The sequence below is a fragment of the Ipomoea triloba genome, chromosome 9 (genome assembly GCF_003576645.1).
Source record: "Ipomoea triloba cultivar NCNSP0323 chromosome 9, ASM357664v1".
NCBI classification, from domain to species: Eukaryota; Viridiplantae; Streptophyta; class Magnoliopsida; order Solanales; family Convolvulaceae; genus Ipomoea; species Ipomoea triloba.
Genome location: NC_044924.1, coordinates 6,117,230 through 6,134,800, shown reverse-complemented (window position 1 = coordinate 6,134,800; position 17,571 = coordinate 6,117,230). Strand labels below are relative to the sequence as shown.

General features: G+C 31.0%; 1 protein-coding gene and 1 non-coding gene across 2 annotated transcripts; one reads left to right on the top strand and one right to left on the bottom strand.

The window, feature by feature from the left end:
* On the bottom strand, window positions 1-1,681 carry LOC116030033 (uncharacterized acetyltransferase At3g50280). The gene has a single exon (XM_031272128.1). The coding sequence runs from the start codon at window positions 1,598-1,600 to the stop codon at window positions 209-211; it is 1,392 nt and encodes a 463-aa protein (XP_031127988.1). The 5' UTR covers window positions 1,601-1,681; the 3' UTR covers window positions 1-208.
* A 9,687-nt stretch (window positions 1,682-11,368) lies between these two features.
* On the top strand, window positions 11,369-11,442 carry TRNAK-CUU. The gene has a single exon. It is a non-coding gene; the product is annotated as a tRNA-Lys (tRNA).
* Window positions 11,443-17,571: the final 6,129 nt, after the last annotated feature.

The following is a 17,571-nucleotide window of genomic DNA, read 5'->3' as shown; positions in this document are numbered from 1 at the left end:
TTAATATAATGTATTTCTAAATATTATTATTTGATATAATCTGACATTTAGATGCATATAGAACACGACTTCAAATGGACGTAAATATTAGATGCAACGTACATTATTACATAGGAGTTTTGTCGAGAGAACAATCAGCCTTAAGGTACATTTAAAGAAAAATATAATAAATGTTGAAGTGATAGATGGAATTGGATTGTTGTTGTCTTCAACAAACATATTGCATGTACTCCATGTCGTTCTCCAGTCCGGCCATAGTTTCCGGCGCCAAAACCACCTCAAGATCTACGCTTCCGTTGCCTTCACGGCCGGGGAAGGCGGAGATCTTGCCGTCGAATTTATTGGCCATTCCACTTCGCACCGCCAGTGGTCGGCCCCACCCGAAATCATTATCGTACATTGGGAATCTCGGGGAGCTTCCCATGGTGATCATTGCGCCGTCGAAGTTTCCGAGGGGGAATAATCGTGGGTTGTTTTCCCAATCTTGGATTCCCCGGCGAACGGTGGCGTCATCGTGGGCCACCACATTGCGGTGGAGCTTGTCGGCGGCCCAGCTCAAGTCGTGAGATAACAGCTCGCCAGCTGTAGCGACGGTTGGGATGCTTTGGATCGCGTTCCCGAAGTACAGCGGCTTGAGCCGCGGCTCGAGCCGGTGCCTGCAGTTTATGGCCATCCGGAACGTCGTCGTTTTGCTGGATTCCAGTTTCCTGGCGCGGGTTACGGATCTCCAGAGCTGAGCGCTCAGGGACTGGAACGAGGAAATTTCGGAAGCCTTAGCCGCCGCCGCCGCGCCGTTTTGCAAACCCGGCTCGTGATTAACGGGCGTTATCTTCCCGTTAAGTTTTCCGTTTTCACCGTTGCAGAGTTTCCCGTTATTAGCCCTGAATTTCATCTTCAATATCGCTTCCCTGGTGAAATGAAATATCTTCTCGCGAATGGGCTCATCGCCTGAGAAAGTTGCCGCCGGCCCGCCGGCGGGGAACTTAAGAACCGCCGGAGAATTAAACACGGTGTCCCGCCCAAAATCCGGCACTCTAGTAATCTTCTTCGCCTCCCCCTTGCAAATTTCCGCGTAAGTATTAAAGAAATTCCAAAACGAAGTCCCATCCACGACCGCATGATTCATCGTACACCCCACAAAAACGGCGTCGTTCAGCTCCGTCACCTGTATCGCCATCAACGGCTTCGAATGCCCGGCGTAGCTCAGGGTATTGTCGTACTGGAAAAAGCTCCGAAATTGCGGCGGAATGTCGGCGTGGGAAGGGAGAAGCGCGGCGGCGGAGAGATGGGGAGCTTTGGCGTGCACAAAGTCGATGCCTTCATCGTTGGAGAGGATATAAACGTGGCCTTTGGCGTCGGTGTGGAGACGGCCGGCGAGGGCCGGGAAATGGGCCAGCGCCTTAGAGAGAGAGAGCTTGAGGAGAGAGATTAAGGCGGCGGAGTCGAGCGGCGGTTGGGACAACAACACACCCTTCTGGATGTACTGGCAAGACAACATGGGAAGATCCGAAACTGAGAGCTTTAAGGATTTGGAGTTGGAGGATTTGTATTCTGGGTAGACTGTGCATTTGGAGATCACAACAATCGAAGACGAAGGCATTTTTTTCTTTCTTTTTTTTCTTTAATTCTTTTTTATTCCCAGGATGATGAGTAAAGAGAGAAGAATGGGATGGGAAGAAAGTGTTGTGAGGTTATGATATATATAGAGAAATTGGTTCATGCACTTATTACAATTCTTAGTCTTGGATGGTAGTTTTGAGTCTTTCAGTCTTCAACTCTGTTGACCTGTACTTTGTATTTTCTTTTTCTTTTTCTTTTTATTTTTAGCCACTTTCACTCTTGTAATTATCTCTCTTTTGCCCTAAATATCTCTTAAGTCTTAATCTAATCATCCATAAACTCTTCTCCTCTTAAGTATAGTAGAAGGTCACATTCAATTCCAAACTCTTGTTAACACACAACTATGGAGTGTTATGTAATTTAATTTGTCATCATTTTATTAAGTTAATGATGACTTTCTAGTTGATACGTAACACTTAATCAATGGTATTGTCACATACGATATCACTATCATAATTAAGATTTTTAAAATATATATAAATAGTCAAATAGCAAAAGTATGTTGAGAATTAATTCTCTTTCTCCTTAAAATTATATTATATGCTAAATAGCATGTATACCATGTTCAAACACTTAATTTATTAGAGACTAATTAATTCAGTGGTGTACCATAACTTTGAAAAACATATTCTTCTTTTGCAGAATTGAAAGTCATTAAAGTTAAATCTAAAATATTTTAAGCATGTACAAAAGTGTGTTTTTGACCATCATATATAACATCTTGTAAGATATTTAATTTATTGATGGCAATTTGATTGAAAGCAAAGTTTGCCTACCATAGGTAATCCTATCAAGTTGGTATTCTAGCTACCATTATCGACAACTTAAGCTGGTTTCAGACTTCACTTAGGGGCAATGTTAATGAATTAATGTGGCATAATCTTTCAAAATTAAAGACAGAGTACTAATGAATTAATTGTTTAAAACTAAGACATTAATAAATTAATTTATTGATATATGATTTGAGTTTAATTGTTTCTAATTTATTTATATCTAAATTGAGTTTAATTATTAAAATTTTTAATAGATATTATACTTTTTTTTTATATATATGTGTGAAATTATATAAAAGATTATTCAAATTCAATTATTGCACAAAATATCTATTTCATTGGTCCTACTATAACATTAAATAGGTTTAATTGATAATGATTAATTCTATACAACATTTAAATAATTTTAGAATAAATTTATATAATTTAAATTGTTTATAAAGTACTATATTCCTATCATAAAATTACTTTCTAATTTTCACTTCATTATTGTATTAGAATTTTATTTTATATTTGCTTAGTTATTATGTAGATTATTTTTACAAAGTGGGGTTGACAGTAAGTCAGTAACTCATGAAAAAAGAAGTTAAAATTCAAAGATACTAGCACGTCAAAATTAAACATAAGATGGTAATTTTAAAAAGGAAAAATATAGTTTTCTTTAGGATATGACACACAGCTAAGCTTAGCTCATTTTCCTCAACTCAAGGAAAATAAATCTTATAATAATGACTAATTAATTTAATTTACATTAGAAAAAAGAGCTGATTAATTATATAATATTCAAGGCTTATTGCAAGGTATCATGTTTAAATATAATTCTTAGGAAGTATAATAATCTAGGATCTACTTTAGACAACCCATCCAATTGTACGTTATGGATCTTGTTATGCTAATATATAATTATATATCTCATTAATATCTAGTCATATATTTTATAAGGATATGCTTGCATTGGTGCATGTGTATGTATAAATACTTCCATATGATGAGCATATATAATATAATCTAGGGCAAACTCAAATTGAGTTGGACAAACAATTAATTTAGTAATTACGAGATTTTGAGTTCGACTTTCTGTGAGAGTTGTTAGCAATGAGCAATTTAGGTTTTGGAATAATGAGAAAATTATAAATTAAATAATGCGAAAGCGTATGGTCCTTTGCCGACTAGGGTCAAAGCGCATATTTGGAGTAGTAATTGCACACTTTTCTGTAAATCAAAGTATAATAAAATCAAGGCTTATTATATAAAAAAAATATATAATTATAATTTTTAATGCACAAATTGTAACATTTTTAATTACAAAAATGAATATAAAACTTAAACCCTTAACTAGTCTTGTAATTGGCCACCACAATTCAATTGCAAAAGCTCAAGCTAATTAAGGTTTATAGATCATATGCAAGTTCAAGTAAATATCCAAGTTATTACTGAGGACATAAAACATTAATCTAGATTTCTCTTATCGTTAATTAGAACTTAGGATTAAAGAATCCAACAGTCAATAATTTTCACAAGCAACGTAAAATTAAACTTAGTTACATGAATTTCTTGTAATTCATAATTATAAACCACAATCATAATTGGCAAACACAGGCCTACAGATGTTGTCGTTTATGGAGACTGGCTTCATGATGCCGAAACTACTGGACAAAGAAAGACTAAAATAGGAAACATGTTTAAATAAACTTTCTAATTTTTAATTCCTTTCATAATAAAAACAAAAACCCAACTTCAAATCGCACCGGCCAAACATTAATATATCTATTTCACTATTACAATAATATATTTGGATATCAATATGTTTCAGTTCGAGTCAAAGCATACTTCTAGGGAGAAGATATAAAAAAAAAATTGAGCATATATAAGAGGTGGAGTAGAGCAAAGTTGTTGAAAATTGAGCATAAGAGGTGGAGTAGAGCAAAGTTATTGAAAAAAAAAATTGGGAGAGGAGAGAACCGTAAAATCTAGTACTAGCACAAGAACAATTATAATGTTTGTTTTAGAGTACAATACGTGCCTGTTCTTTAATATAATAAAAGTGTATTACGTAAACTTATTATGAATAGAACTTATTAGTTTATTTGTTCGATGATTATCCAACATAACCTCTCCTAATGATGATAAGCAACAAATCATTAAGCGGATCGGAGTAGTAGATCCTTACTTCAGCAAAAGTGAGATGGTAGCCTGGTAGATCCTACTACTTAAAGTGTAGCATTGCTTCCACCAGATCTTGATAGATCGACCGATTAATCTTTTTTATTAATAAATATGTTTGCTACATCTAAGCCGTCTTTTCAAACAATAGATCTATCAAGTAGGCTTAATAATAGTACTAGCCAACATCAAGCCCTTTAGTTCATGCATGAGTTGAAATTTTTTGGTAGATGTCTTATCATCTAACAACGTAACAAATAGAATCAATAAAACTGTCTAAGTCAGGCATGGCAAGTTTTCTCAAGGTAGCAAATCCAGGTCTAACAGTCTAACATATTGCGGAAGAAGTCAATACAAGGAATAAAAAATGTCTTTATGAAAAAAGAGTTTTTTGACACATTCGTTAAAACTCCTAACATCAAGACAAGTTCTGAAAAACTGCAAAGCTACTTTTAATTTGCAGACCAAACTTTGGGCTGCAAATTGGTATGATAAAATTTGTTTACTTGAAAATCCACCCACCCACTCACCTCTAAACTTTTACATGCCTCGGAACCGAAGAGTCCTGATATTATTTCATGTCATTTACCAATACAACCAAAGCATATAAATACTTGACTACCTAACTAATTATCCATCAATAATCTATATTCATAAAACGAATCACGTATTTTCTTGATTAGCATATTATATAGCTCCAACTCTCCAAGACAGACTAGGTAAAAAAGTAAAATAAACTATTCTATATTTTTCTTAGAGATCTATTCCAAAATTAAAAAAAAAATGTAGTTTTACACTATATCTTGACAAGACGTTATGATTTGACAATTGCACGCGACGCGAAACTTCCGGTGAGACATATGCATGAGTATAGAACAAACAAGTGTGACATTGAACCAATTACAAACAAGTGTGACATTGAACCAATTAATAAGACATCAGATCATCTGGAGATGTAGGTAGCTAGCTAGGTATGATGGATGTATCGAGCACCATGCTTAGCTTGATTGTCGTGTGTTGTCCGCTAATCCTAAAATGTTAAAATTGCTACCTCTGTACCTGCATATGCCCTTGCCTGGTCTGTATCTGATAAGTGAAAGGTAACAAATTCCTGTCGTCCTATTCTAGTTTAATGATATTGATGTGTGTGAATTGAATTGAATATGCAATGACATATATAATATGATTATAGATAGGTTAACATCATGGAAAACATGTATTGATGTACAATTAAGGTGCTGTTGCCAGTCACGCTTTAATTTTCACCAATATGTGTAAAATGTGCAGTGGATCGAGGTGATTGTTTGTGTGTCATTTTTGTGAATGTGAATGCAAATAATTTAAACTGTACTTCTAACTGCATTTGCTTTAATTTGTGCTTATAGGAAGTTTCATGATGGGTATTTAACTTTTCTAATATAACCCCACGAGTAAAACGGTGTTTTATTTGAGTTTCAATATATAATTAGTGGTGATAGATGGTTATAGACGAATAGTTCTATTGAAACAAAACAGAACACGAGACCCCTATACCACCATATGATTAAACAATTTAACTGTTGGGGGAGTAATTAGGAAGATTGTTGGACGGAGGGTTTAAAATCAAAGTCCAGTATTTTGTCTCTAAAAAATATGATGGTATAAAAAATTAAAATTGAATGGTCAAGTTTAACATTCTGTCTCTTAGCTTAAAAATATGACATCATAGAAAAATAAAGTTGCACATCCCTACGAGCTATACATGGGTCTAAATTGCAAAGAATTGATGTTCGTGTTACGCTTGGGATTCTTAATGTTCGAATGCAGCAATCACTTTTGATTTAATTTCCTTCCAAGAGTCAAAATCCACTACAAGATTAATAAACTCAAATATAATTCACCTCTATGCTCTGTTCTGTGGGTTGTTTACGACAACGAAATACCTCACCTTGTAAAAAGTGTTGACATATCTATATTCTCCATTTTGAAAAATCAAAGATTTGAATCTTACAATTACTAAGGTCATGTTTTTAGCCTATCAGTCATTTTAGCCTATTTGACCATTTTAGCCTATTTAAATATTAGTCTATCAGTCATTTTAGCCTATTTGACCATTATTAGTTGTTTGACTTTGGTTGAATCTTACAATATAAGTGTTTAGTTAATAATAAGCTTTTTGTAACTCAAAAATACTAAATTTCAAAAGGCTACTCAAAACAACATTTTTAATTAGCCTTTTGAGAAAAGAAATTATACTAAATAGCTATCAGCTAACAGCTAATTTATCAAACACTTTTCTACAATCAGCTAATATTATCAATTAATAATACCTTCTAACCCAATCAGCTAACAACCATTTACCAAACAGGGCCTAAATTTTCAAATTTACAAAATAAAAATAAAATTGACCCATATTTTTTTATTAAGATTCTCAATTATTAATGAACACTGATGAAGAGTTGAAATCAGTCTTCAATTTTTACGAAAAGACCAATATCTCATTATAATTATTGTAAACTTTTTAAAAAGTGTGCAATATTTATAGAGCGAACCCAATCATTTTTCCTTATCTTCCAACAACCCTCAATTGTTGATCTACCCATAAATTATATTTTTAATCGATCAATTTTTAATTTTTACATGCATGAAAGCATGTACATGGGAGCATGTTCTTATATGAACCCTCCCATATATAATGTATATATTTCATTTAATTATATGTAATCATTAATTTGAATGAAACAAAGAAACAAAATCACGGTTACCATCCATGCATGCATGCATTTCACACTTTCCGAAAATGTGTAAACAAAACTTTTGACCTCTTTGGCTTTGCTTTTCAAACAATGAGAAATTTATGGTTCACGAAGATTAATAATTCATATCTTCCTACCTAATATTCTTGACATATATTCATTATTGGAATTAATGATAGTGTACTTTAAACCTTACTAATTAACTTACTATATCCAATGTATCTAATATTATTGAAAAACAAAAGAAAAAAGTAGACATCACCATTCAACGAATATGAAAATTAAAATATAAATTATTTTATTATTTATGTAACTTCAAAATAACTTAACTTACTCAATATTAGACATGTATAACTTGCATCAATGGAAAACTAAATAAAAGAAACGAGGGGTCGTTTAGCAACTTGGAAAAATGGAAGATTTTTCAAAAAAATGGAGAATTGGAATAATGGAAAAAGGAAAATTGGAGAAGTTGTTTACTAAATTCATTTTTTCAAATTCATTCTCCACTCCATTCTTCCAATCTTAGAGCATCCTTATCAGTGGAGATATTTCACAGTTATTGAGGAGTTTTTGTAAGTGTGATTAGGAAAGAGAAAATGAGGAGGATTGAATAAAAAAAAAAAACAAAACAAAATTGAAAATAAAAAATAATAATAATAATTTATGCTGCTGTTAGGCCCGCCTGACGCGCCTGCATGGGCGCGGCTGTGCGCCAGCAGCCAAGTTTAATTTCTTTTTCTTTATTGGGAATCCAAATATCTTCATATTTGCAGGAGTACCCAATTCCCTCTCTCTCCTATTTCTCACTCTTCCAAATCATCACTTACTGTTCCAATATCTATCTATGATACATTGATGGGATTGCTCTTATACAAAATTGGAGAGATGGAATTTAGCTCTCTCCAAAGTGGAGGAAAGGAAACAAGCGGGTGAATAGTGCTCTTTTCTGTGAGGACAAAGCTTCAAATCTTGCTGGGCGCAATTATTCTGTGGAAATGCGCGAGTCTATGCCTTCTTGTTTTCCCTCCGCCTTTTCTTTGGTTCTTTCCCTCTTGCTGCGCAAACCAAGTGATTATGTTTATGTTTATATTTACCGTTTTTTACTTTAATTACTATTATTCCTTATTATTATTATTATTATTATTATTATGTTTATGTTTACCGTTTTTTACTTTAATTACTATTATTACTTATTATTATTATTATTATTATTATTATTATTCTTATTATTTTAATTTTTATTATTATGTACTCAAATATGTACTAAAATGATTGAAATAGTTGTAATTTATTTAGTATGGAGTAATATGTTTTTATCGACTTTTGTTACATTTTATACATTTAATTAGTACTCCGTATTAGTGTAATTGAATTTTTTATTTAAAAATTAAATTTGTAAAATGAAATTATTATTATTATTATTATTATTATTATTATTATTATTATTATTATTATTACTTGTGTAAGTTGTGTTTGGTACTATGAAATTTGTAAATGGAATCAGAAAATTGGAGAAATGGAAAATTGGAGAAATGGAGATGGAAAATTGAAAAAATGGAGAAATGGAAAACTGGAAAAGGAAAAATAGAGAAATGAACTAAACGACCCCGAGATTTTTTACATAAAATTTTGAAAAAAAAAAACAAATTTTATGGGTCTTTTTTAGATTATCAACTCAAAATGTTACTATTGTTTTATATTGTATATGTACATGATGATTGTGAGCTTGCAAGCTATTATTTTGTCAATGGAAAGGCATTAATTTTTATTTTTTTTTGTGGACTTAAAAAATATAATATTGCTTGGTTTTTTTTTTTTTTTTTTTTGAGTGATGATGGAAATTTGTCATTACTCGAACATGTGCATTGAGTAAAAAATGTCTCAATCTTTATAAGAGAGATGCATAACTATAGAGTTAATTCCATTTTTTATCATAGATTTATAAGTCGCAATCCACTTTAAGTCTATTTTATCATAACATCCACTTTTGGTCATAGTATTGTTGTGACATGACTATTTTTTGTCCTTTAATTTATTAACAAAGTAATTTAAATCTCGTTAAATATAAGGGCATTTCGGTCTTTAATTACGAATTTTTTCAAAAAAAAAAATAAACATAAAAAAATATAGTGGTTCAACCTACTTTGTATTTTAAAAAAAAGATTGAAATGCCTTTGTATTTTACAACATTTCAACGATTTCGTTGATGGGGGACTAAAAATAATCATGTTACAATAATACTAGGGCCAAATGAGGATATATTAATAAAAAAAGGAATAAGGGTCAAATAGGCCACCGAACTACACACGAAACTGCAATTAGGTCATTGAACTCAAAAACAATGCAATTGAGTCCCTGAACTACACAAATCCATGCAAATTAACCCAAAGTGACTTGTTTAACTTGATCTTCCGGTTACCAACTTTAAAAATAATATTTTAAAATAATTTTAAATAAAATAATTAATTAAACTTAAATTTAAAAATTAAAAATTAAAAAAAGGACCCAATTAACTCCATAATTATATTAGAAATAGGCAATTAATCCCCAACACATGACTTCCCTTATAGAATCAAGTGACTAAGTTGTTAATTGTTATTAAGAAAATCTTCATGAAATATGAAGATAGATCTTCAAGGTATTCTTCTTATAACATATTATGAGACTCCAAAAATCTTTACATCATGAGATAACCACTCTTGATCGAACTTGATCCAATTGGTTCAACACAATGTTGGTCCAATTGGTCTTCACAATGTTTAAATTTTGTGCTTGCTTTTCATTCTCGTTCTGTTGATTTTTCCTATGTGGGTTGTTTAGTTAAGCATAGTCGTTCTTTGGCTAGTAACATTGGGAACATTTCTGTTCGCCATGTCAAGAGGTTAGCGAATCAGGTGGCTCACGTGCTTGCACGGGCAACTGGTTCATCGTCTGGCCTAGGTTCGTGGTTTTCTTTTCCGCCTGGTTGTATTTCTGAATTATTGATTCATTAATGGATTTTCGTCCTCGTTTATTTTCAAAAAAAAAAATAGTATGCTCAACATCACTTACAACGATTGCATTCAAGTTGTTAATTCATTCTCTTAATCAGCATTTACTTAAAAAAATATTGTAATTAATTGTTATTGATTGCCCACATATGTTGTATTATTCATTATGTAAAACAAAACAAATTTTTAGGCATACATATATGTATCACTCAATCAATACAAATTATTCTTTATGATATGTATCAATCCAAATAACTTGGACTTCCAACTTAACATATACACAATATATTGCAATAATACTATATATGTGTCATATATATATATATTTGGTTATTATATACGGAGTATATGGTAACAAATTAAATTGTAGTAGTGGAAACAATTAAGTAGCAAAAGCTGCCCACGTGTTTATGCCCAGCCAATTATGTGATTAGCCAAATAATTGAATTAATTATGGGTTTGTACGTACAACAATGACAAAACCAGCTGCGAATTAAAGACAAAAAACCACCTGTATGGTGGGAATATTCAAGTTGGCTGTGGAAAGGAGAAACACTACAAACCCCATTTTCCTCTCTTCTTCTTCATGTACAAAAATTATTATGTGACATGACACCTTCTTCCAATCATGTAGAAGAAATGTCGAGCTAATCCACTCATTTAATCAACTACTTTATTATTTTCTTCTCCATATACTCATAAATGTATACTACCAACTTGTATGATTGAATAGTTATAATTAATTAATAAATAATCATGATCAATTTTCAAAATTTATAAGTAATGCAATTAGATCTCAAAAAAATTGCTCTTGAAGACGTGAGATCTATGATCATGGACTAAAGATGATGGAATTTCATGTAATGACTTCGAGGAGGTGACGAATCTCCACATTCCTGGAGAAGCAAGTTTTTGTGTTAATTGGTTGGCAAATATATGCAAGGTTGTTCCATTAAAAATAGATGTCATATCTAATAGTTTAATTTGGACCTTCATTATTTTTGTTTCGAGATGCGATATAAATATAATAAAGTAAAATTGTAGTCTAAATATACTAGAATAAAACAAGAAACACAAAAGTATTGCTGGAGTAGCTCAGTTGGTTAAAGCGTGTGGCTCTTAACCATAAGGTCGAAGGTTCAAGCCCTTCCTCTAGCGATTCAAACTCCAAAATGAGTTATTGTGTTCTATGACAAAAGTAATAAATTTTTTATGAATATAATGAATAAATATTCAACAAAGAAAAAGATATATTTCAAAATTTAATTTAAAAGTGACATTTTCGTGCATATTTAATTAAGAATTTATTCACCTAAATTTCGATGTCAATTACTTCTAAAAATATATTTTTTCACTTACGATTAAGAGAAGTATATGAATTCTAAAAAATTATTTATCAAGTATAAAAATATTGAATTATATATAAAATATTTTTAAAAAATGGGCCCAAATAATTGGAGGTCCTGTGCGGTCGCCCCGACCAGACATGGCCAGGGCCGACCCTGGATATATGTGACTCTTGCCTTTGTTTTTGTGTTGATTGAATGACGATATATATAGATTCTTTACAAAGCAATTTGTCTTTTGAAATTAAGTTTCCCTATATGGGATGAGGGTCATTTTGACTATCAGTTGTATTGATGTGGCACTATTGTGACTAGACCACAACAACAACGATGAGCTCGATCAATAACATATTAATAAAAATTAATTTCGTAACCTTCAATTACGAGGCTCATACTTCACTCACTAGATCACCTATTTTAAGACATTTATATATTAGTTTACAATAATTAAAGTTGTTCCACATAATAAAAGACCAAAAACGATCATGTCATAATAATACTAAGACCAAAAGTGAATGTTCTAATAAAAAAGGACTTAAAATGAATTGTCACCTATAAATTTAAGACAAAAATATAATTAATGCTTTCTATATTAGTCTACAATAATTAAAGTTGTTCCACATAATCATAAATCTCTTACTTTTTTTTCCTCTCCGTAGACTTCATTTCATAATTATTTAAGTTTTGAGTGTGGTGCGGACCCCAACACGATCTTCACATGATTTTCCTATAATGTTTATTGATGTGGCAATTAAATATGTAGGTCTAAGAAGATTATCTTAATCAATTTAATTTTATCCCCACAATGCTTTTGTTGACTTGTTTTTATCATTTTTTTAAGATGTAAATTCAGAAACATGATTCTTTTGTTCCAAATTCCAATGGCATGTAAATAAATACACTTGTTACACATATCAAAGTATATATTTAATTACATTATTATTTTTATCTAATTTTACCTGTCTTTTTTTTATTATTCGCTAGTTAAGCAAACACTTTCTTTGTTTTTTTATTTTCTATATTATATATTTTATATAATGTTTAACTTTTAATTTTTAATGTTTAATTGTAGCTTTAATGTAATTTTTTAATAAATATATAAATTTTATACTAAATTAAATATTATAAAAATTTGAATTGTAAATAATTTATGTCAAACATTATTAATTGAATAAGATACGGAAAATGAAATGAATAGAGCAATAAAATAAATAGTTTTAATTCCAAATCATAAATAGCCCTTAAATCATGAGATAAAATAAGCTATGAGATCATCCTTAAGTCCTTTATCATCTGTCACAAAACCTTGAACAAGAACTTCGAAGCTATGGTGAAATAAAGAAATGATTACATCTTGCTATGCAATACAGAGCTTTCATGCTAGACCACTTATGCATTTGAAAAAAAATAAAAATAAAGAGGGCGTTTGGTTCACACATAGAAATCAAAATTGAATGGAAATCAAATACTTAGTAATGGTAATGAGTTTAGTGAAAGTATTTTGTATGTTCGGTAATAGGGTGGAATTGAAATAATTACTAATATTAATGTTTGTTTGTGTATGACCCTATAATTGAAATAAATATTTTTAAAATACAAAAATAAAAAATTAAGACAATTAATCCTAAGATAATGACATCCAAATTATCTATATGTAAAAAAAAAAATCAAAACAAAAATATAATAGTTGCATATATAATGGAAGGCTCAATTATTACAAAAGGGAGATAGAAATATGTAAAAAATCTTTAAACTCTACCTAAAGTTTCAAGATAGGAACAAACTGGGATATTCAAAAGGTTCAATCCTTTACAAACTCAAAATTAGCAATTAATAATAGAGCTAATATTCAATTTAATCGTCGATTATAATGATTTTTTTCGATTTAATCCTAAACGTTTTTTTTCTGCTTAATAGGTAATCGTCTTTGACGATTTTCTCTATTGAGTTCTCTGTAACTTTAGCTTGGTAATTTCTTCTCTATTAATACCAATTTAGATTTCAATTATAGTGATTTTACACAAATTAGTCATCAACTATAGTAATTTTTCGATTCAGTCAATAATTTTAACAGGCAATAACTGAGGACTGAATTAGGAAAAAAATTAAAGTCGAAGACCCAATTAATTAAGTACAAAAAGATATTAGGACTAAATCAAATAAAAAATTATTATAATATGAATTGAGTATTAATTCATTAATAATATATTAACAAAAGACAATAATACAACTTGACACCAAATTTGACTACCTAGCCTAGCTAATACATAGAATTATCATTAGGTTATCTTCTCCAAAACCATCACTAAAAGATTGTCAATATGTTGAGGCCATGATATATAGTGTATGATCTCATGCCAGGTCACTTTTATATTATGAGCATTTTTGGGATGGAAAATTCCATCCATCACACGAATATCTACCTGAATTTACTCTTCATAGACCAATTTTTCGAGATGATAGCGAATGTGAATTTATTATATACGAAGTTTGCTATATACATACATATATATATATATATATATATATACACATACATATATATATAGATACATATATATATATATATATATATATATATCTAAAAACATAATAAGTCTCAATCAAGGTTATATCCTTGATTTATGTCCATCTTTTTGGATGCTAATAAATGTGTACATTTTACTTTAAATGTGTACTCTTACACGGTTATAACACCGTTAGTTTTAACTCCATCATTATTACCATACACCTATATCTATCATATCTTTTTCCTATTATTTAATTGTCATTTTATTTAAATTATTAATTTCTATTTAATGGTTGATTATATTTTAATTAAATTTCTATGAATGGTAATCATATATGTGTGTATAAAATACATATATTATTTGTGTATATATAATTTGAATTATACATTTTAATTATTTTTATTTATTAATATTTTAATATTGGACATAAGTTTTCGCGCATCGCGCGTACAAAATACTAGTATATATGTATATATATACATTCATATATATATATATATATATCTGTAATCTGTTCAAATGTGGTCGCGCCTTCCCGTGCGGTGGTGCGGTTCGCACCACTCAATGTTAGAAAATACACCACTCAATGTTAAAAATGCACCACTCAATGTTAGAAAATGCATCACAATGAAAATACACAAAAATCCAAAAAACACACCACACACTCAAAATAACGCACAACAATTCCCCTGCCTCTAATGGTGCATTTGCTAACACTGTGTGGTGTATATTTGTATACCTAGTCGTGTGTTTTTTGGCGATGCGTACCTAATGATGCACATTTGTATGGTGCATTTTCTAACATTGAGTGTTGTATATTTGTATACATAGTGGTGCGGCCGCACTGACCACACGTTAAGGGGCGACCACACCTGATTATGACCATATATATATATATGAGCAATATCAAATAACAACAGAGTTTCTTAAAAAAATTAAAATGAAGATTTATCTTAATTACCCATCAGAATTCATCAACGGTTGAAGTTTTAGTAAAAATATATTAAGTCAATTTTATAATTATTTTAAACTTTTAAGTTTACAATATTTATAAAACTAATACCACTCCTTTTCGCTATATTTTTCAGTAATTTTCAACTGTCGATCTACCAAAATGGATGAATCATATTAATCATTACTTTTTAGCTAGAGGCCTCTTTTCACCTTAACCCTCATTCATATATATAAAAGATCAAATCGAAGGTGCTGCCATGTGAAAAATATGGTTAAATCTCTGCCATTGATCTAGTCAAGGATCAACCATCCAAAATGAAGGAAAATTACGAAAAATGCGGTGGCGTTCTAGTAGTTTATTGTGTTTTTAATTTGCATTCTATCAAATCCTTGAAATACCAATAATACGCACTCGAAAGCACAACAATATGCACTCAAATGAACAACTCATTCCCAAAACAGTATGCACTCAACTCCAAGGCACAACATTTAGTAGTTTCTATAATACCTTGTACCACATTTCATTCCCAAAACAGTATACCCCGTAATAAATGTGCTCTATGTAGATTTGTTTCATTAGCCATAGATATGCACTAGAATGCTCAAAATTATGCACTGGAGTTGAAGGAACAACAATATGCACTTGCAGGCATAACAATGTGTACTCGAAGGTCAATAATTGGAATGGGATTCTTTGCAAAAAAAAAGGGGGGAATTGATTGTCCCAAACAATATGATATGTTGATTTAGATTGATTCAGCTTCCAACTCAAAGGCAAAGAAGTGTTTATTATATCTTTTGTCTTGGCTAATAATCGAATTTAGTATTTTCAATAACTACATTTTTAATGAAATTTGTGAATTGAACAGATCAAAAATGTACAAAGGATTTGTGAGGGAAATTGCTTCAATAACACTAAATTCGAATAATTCCCATTTTTGGTACCATAATTAATTCGATTTCACATCGTTGTGCCTACGAGTGCACAAAATTAACCTTCAATTCAGTACACATTGTTGTGTCTTAAGTGTTCATGTTTGTATATTAGAAGTGTAAAAAAAAAAAAAAATTAAAGATCAGTTAATCTGGACTAAACTAATGACTAATATTTATGTACATTTTTCGCTTGAGAGCTTCCTAAACATATTGAAGTTTCTAAAGCTGCACTCATAATGATGATAGCTGCACTCATAATGATGATAGAAGAAATGAAATGGGGGCATTATTGTAGTGGGAAATCTATATAATTGCCAACTAGTGATGATATGTGAGGTATAGAATGAACACAAGTACACGTCTGGAAAGTATTGGCTGACCGCAAAATCCATTAGATTTTTCAAAGATGTTCATCATGCATGCACTGAACACCCGTTGCAATCATTTCTTCAACACTAGCCATAGCTAGCTAGCTAGCAAGCTACCGGTAAACTTTTTTTTTTTTTTAATTATATTAGTAGTGACGACGATGGATTGGCATGAGATTTATGTGCTGGATTGAGAGGTAGGTCCAACAAAAAAAAAAAAAAACGTCTGGGTTCATGAATCTGAGGTTGGGCGAAAGGAACCTTACCCCCAATTTCATATACATTACCCGTTGACGACATTAAGTTTGTCTGACATTTTGGTCCACCACGACAATCATCAATCATCACCATTTTTTTTAAATTTTATTTTTACTTTCTACTACCTTCGCATTATTAATTGATTAAAAAATAATGAGACAGTACCAACTAAGTTGATAATATAATAATTGAGGAAAATATTTATTGACTCAATCTCTTGGTTTGAGCTAGTAAGTTACATGAGACTCCTTTATTATTTCTTTGTGATCATATCCTCTCTTGACTAAAGATAGAATTTAGAAAGAGCACGAGTAGCCTTGGCTAGTATACCAACAAGTTTTACACAGGTGCGAGCAGCCTATGCTACTTTCTCATAAGTTGTCCCGCGGACAGCTTAGTTGATTTATAAGTGATAGATGGTGAGCATGGACACATGATCGAACCCCTGACAGTTGCAGTGGCGGATGGGCTCCTTGTGAACACTTGTCCCTCCAACTAATAGGCTGGAGTGTAGAGGTTTTGGAAATGAGAAAAATTTACCTTGTGGACATGAAATAAATGAGTTATAACTTTTATTGTACTTTCTTTTTATAATAAAAGCAGAACACTATAATGTCCAAAAAAGTATTATAGTTAAATTATTAAGCGGGTCATCTTGCATAGTTGCATGGATCCCCCATCCCAAATTATTTAAAACAGCGATATAGGCCATCTAGTATTATTTTTCAAAACCCATGATTACGGGTTCAACAGAGGATATGACCATTTTATTAAAAACAATATATGTTTTTAAATATTTACTAATGCGACATTATAAAATTTGTGGTGGACTTAATTTAGTTTGAAATATGGGTTTTAATTTATATAAATAATGGAAATTTCTCATTCCTTGTATAATTGAGCTGTGTAATGTGG

Bases quoted from the DNA above. Each gene is read 5' to 3' on its own strand.
- LOC116030033 (XM_031272128.1), bottom strand. From the start codon at position 1,600: ATGCCTTCGTCTTCGATTGTTGTGATCTCCAAATGCACAGTCTACCCA.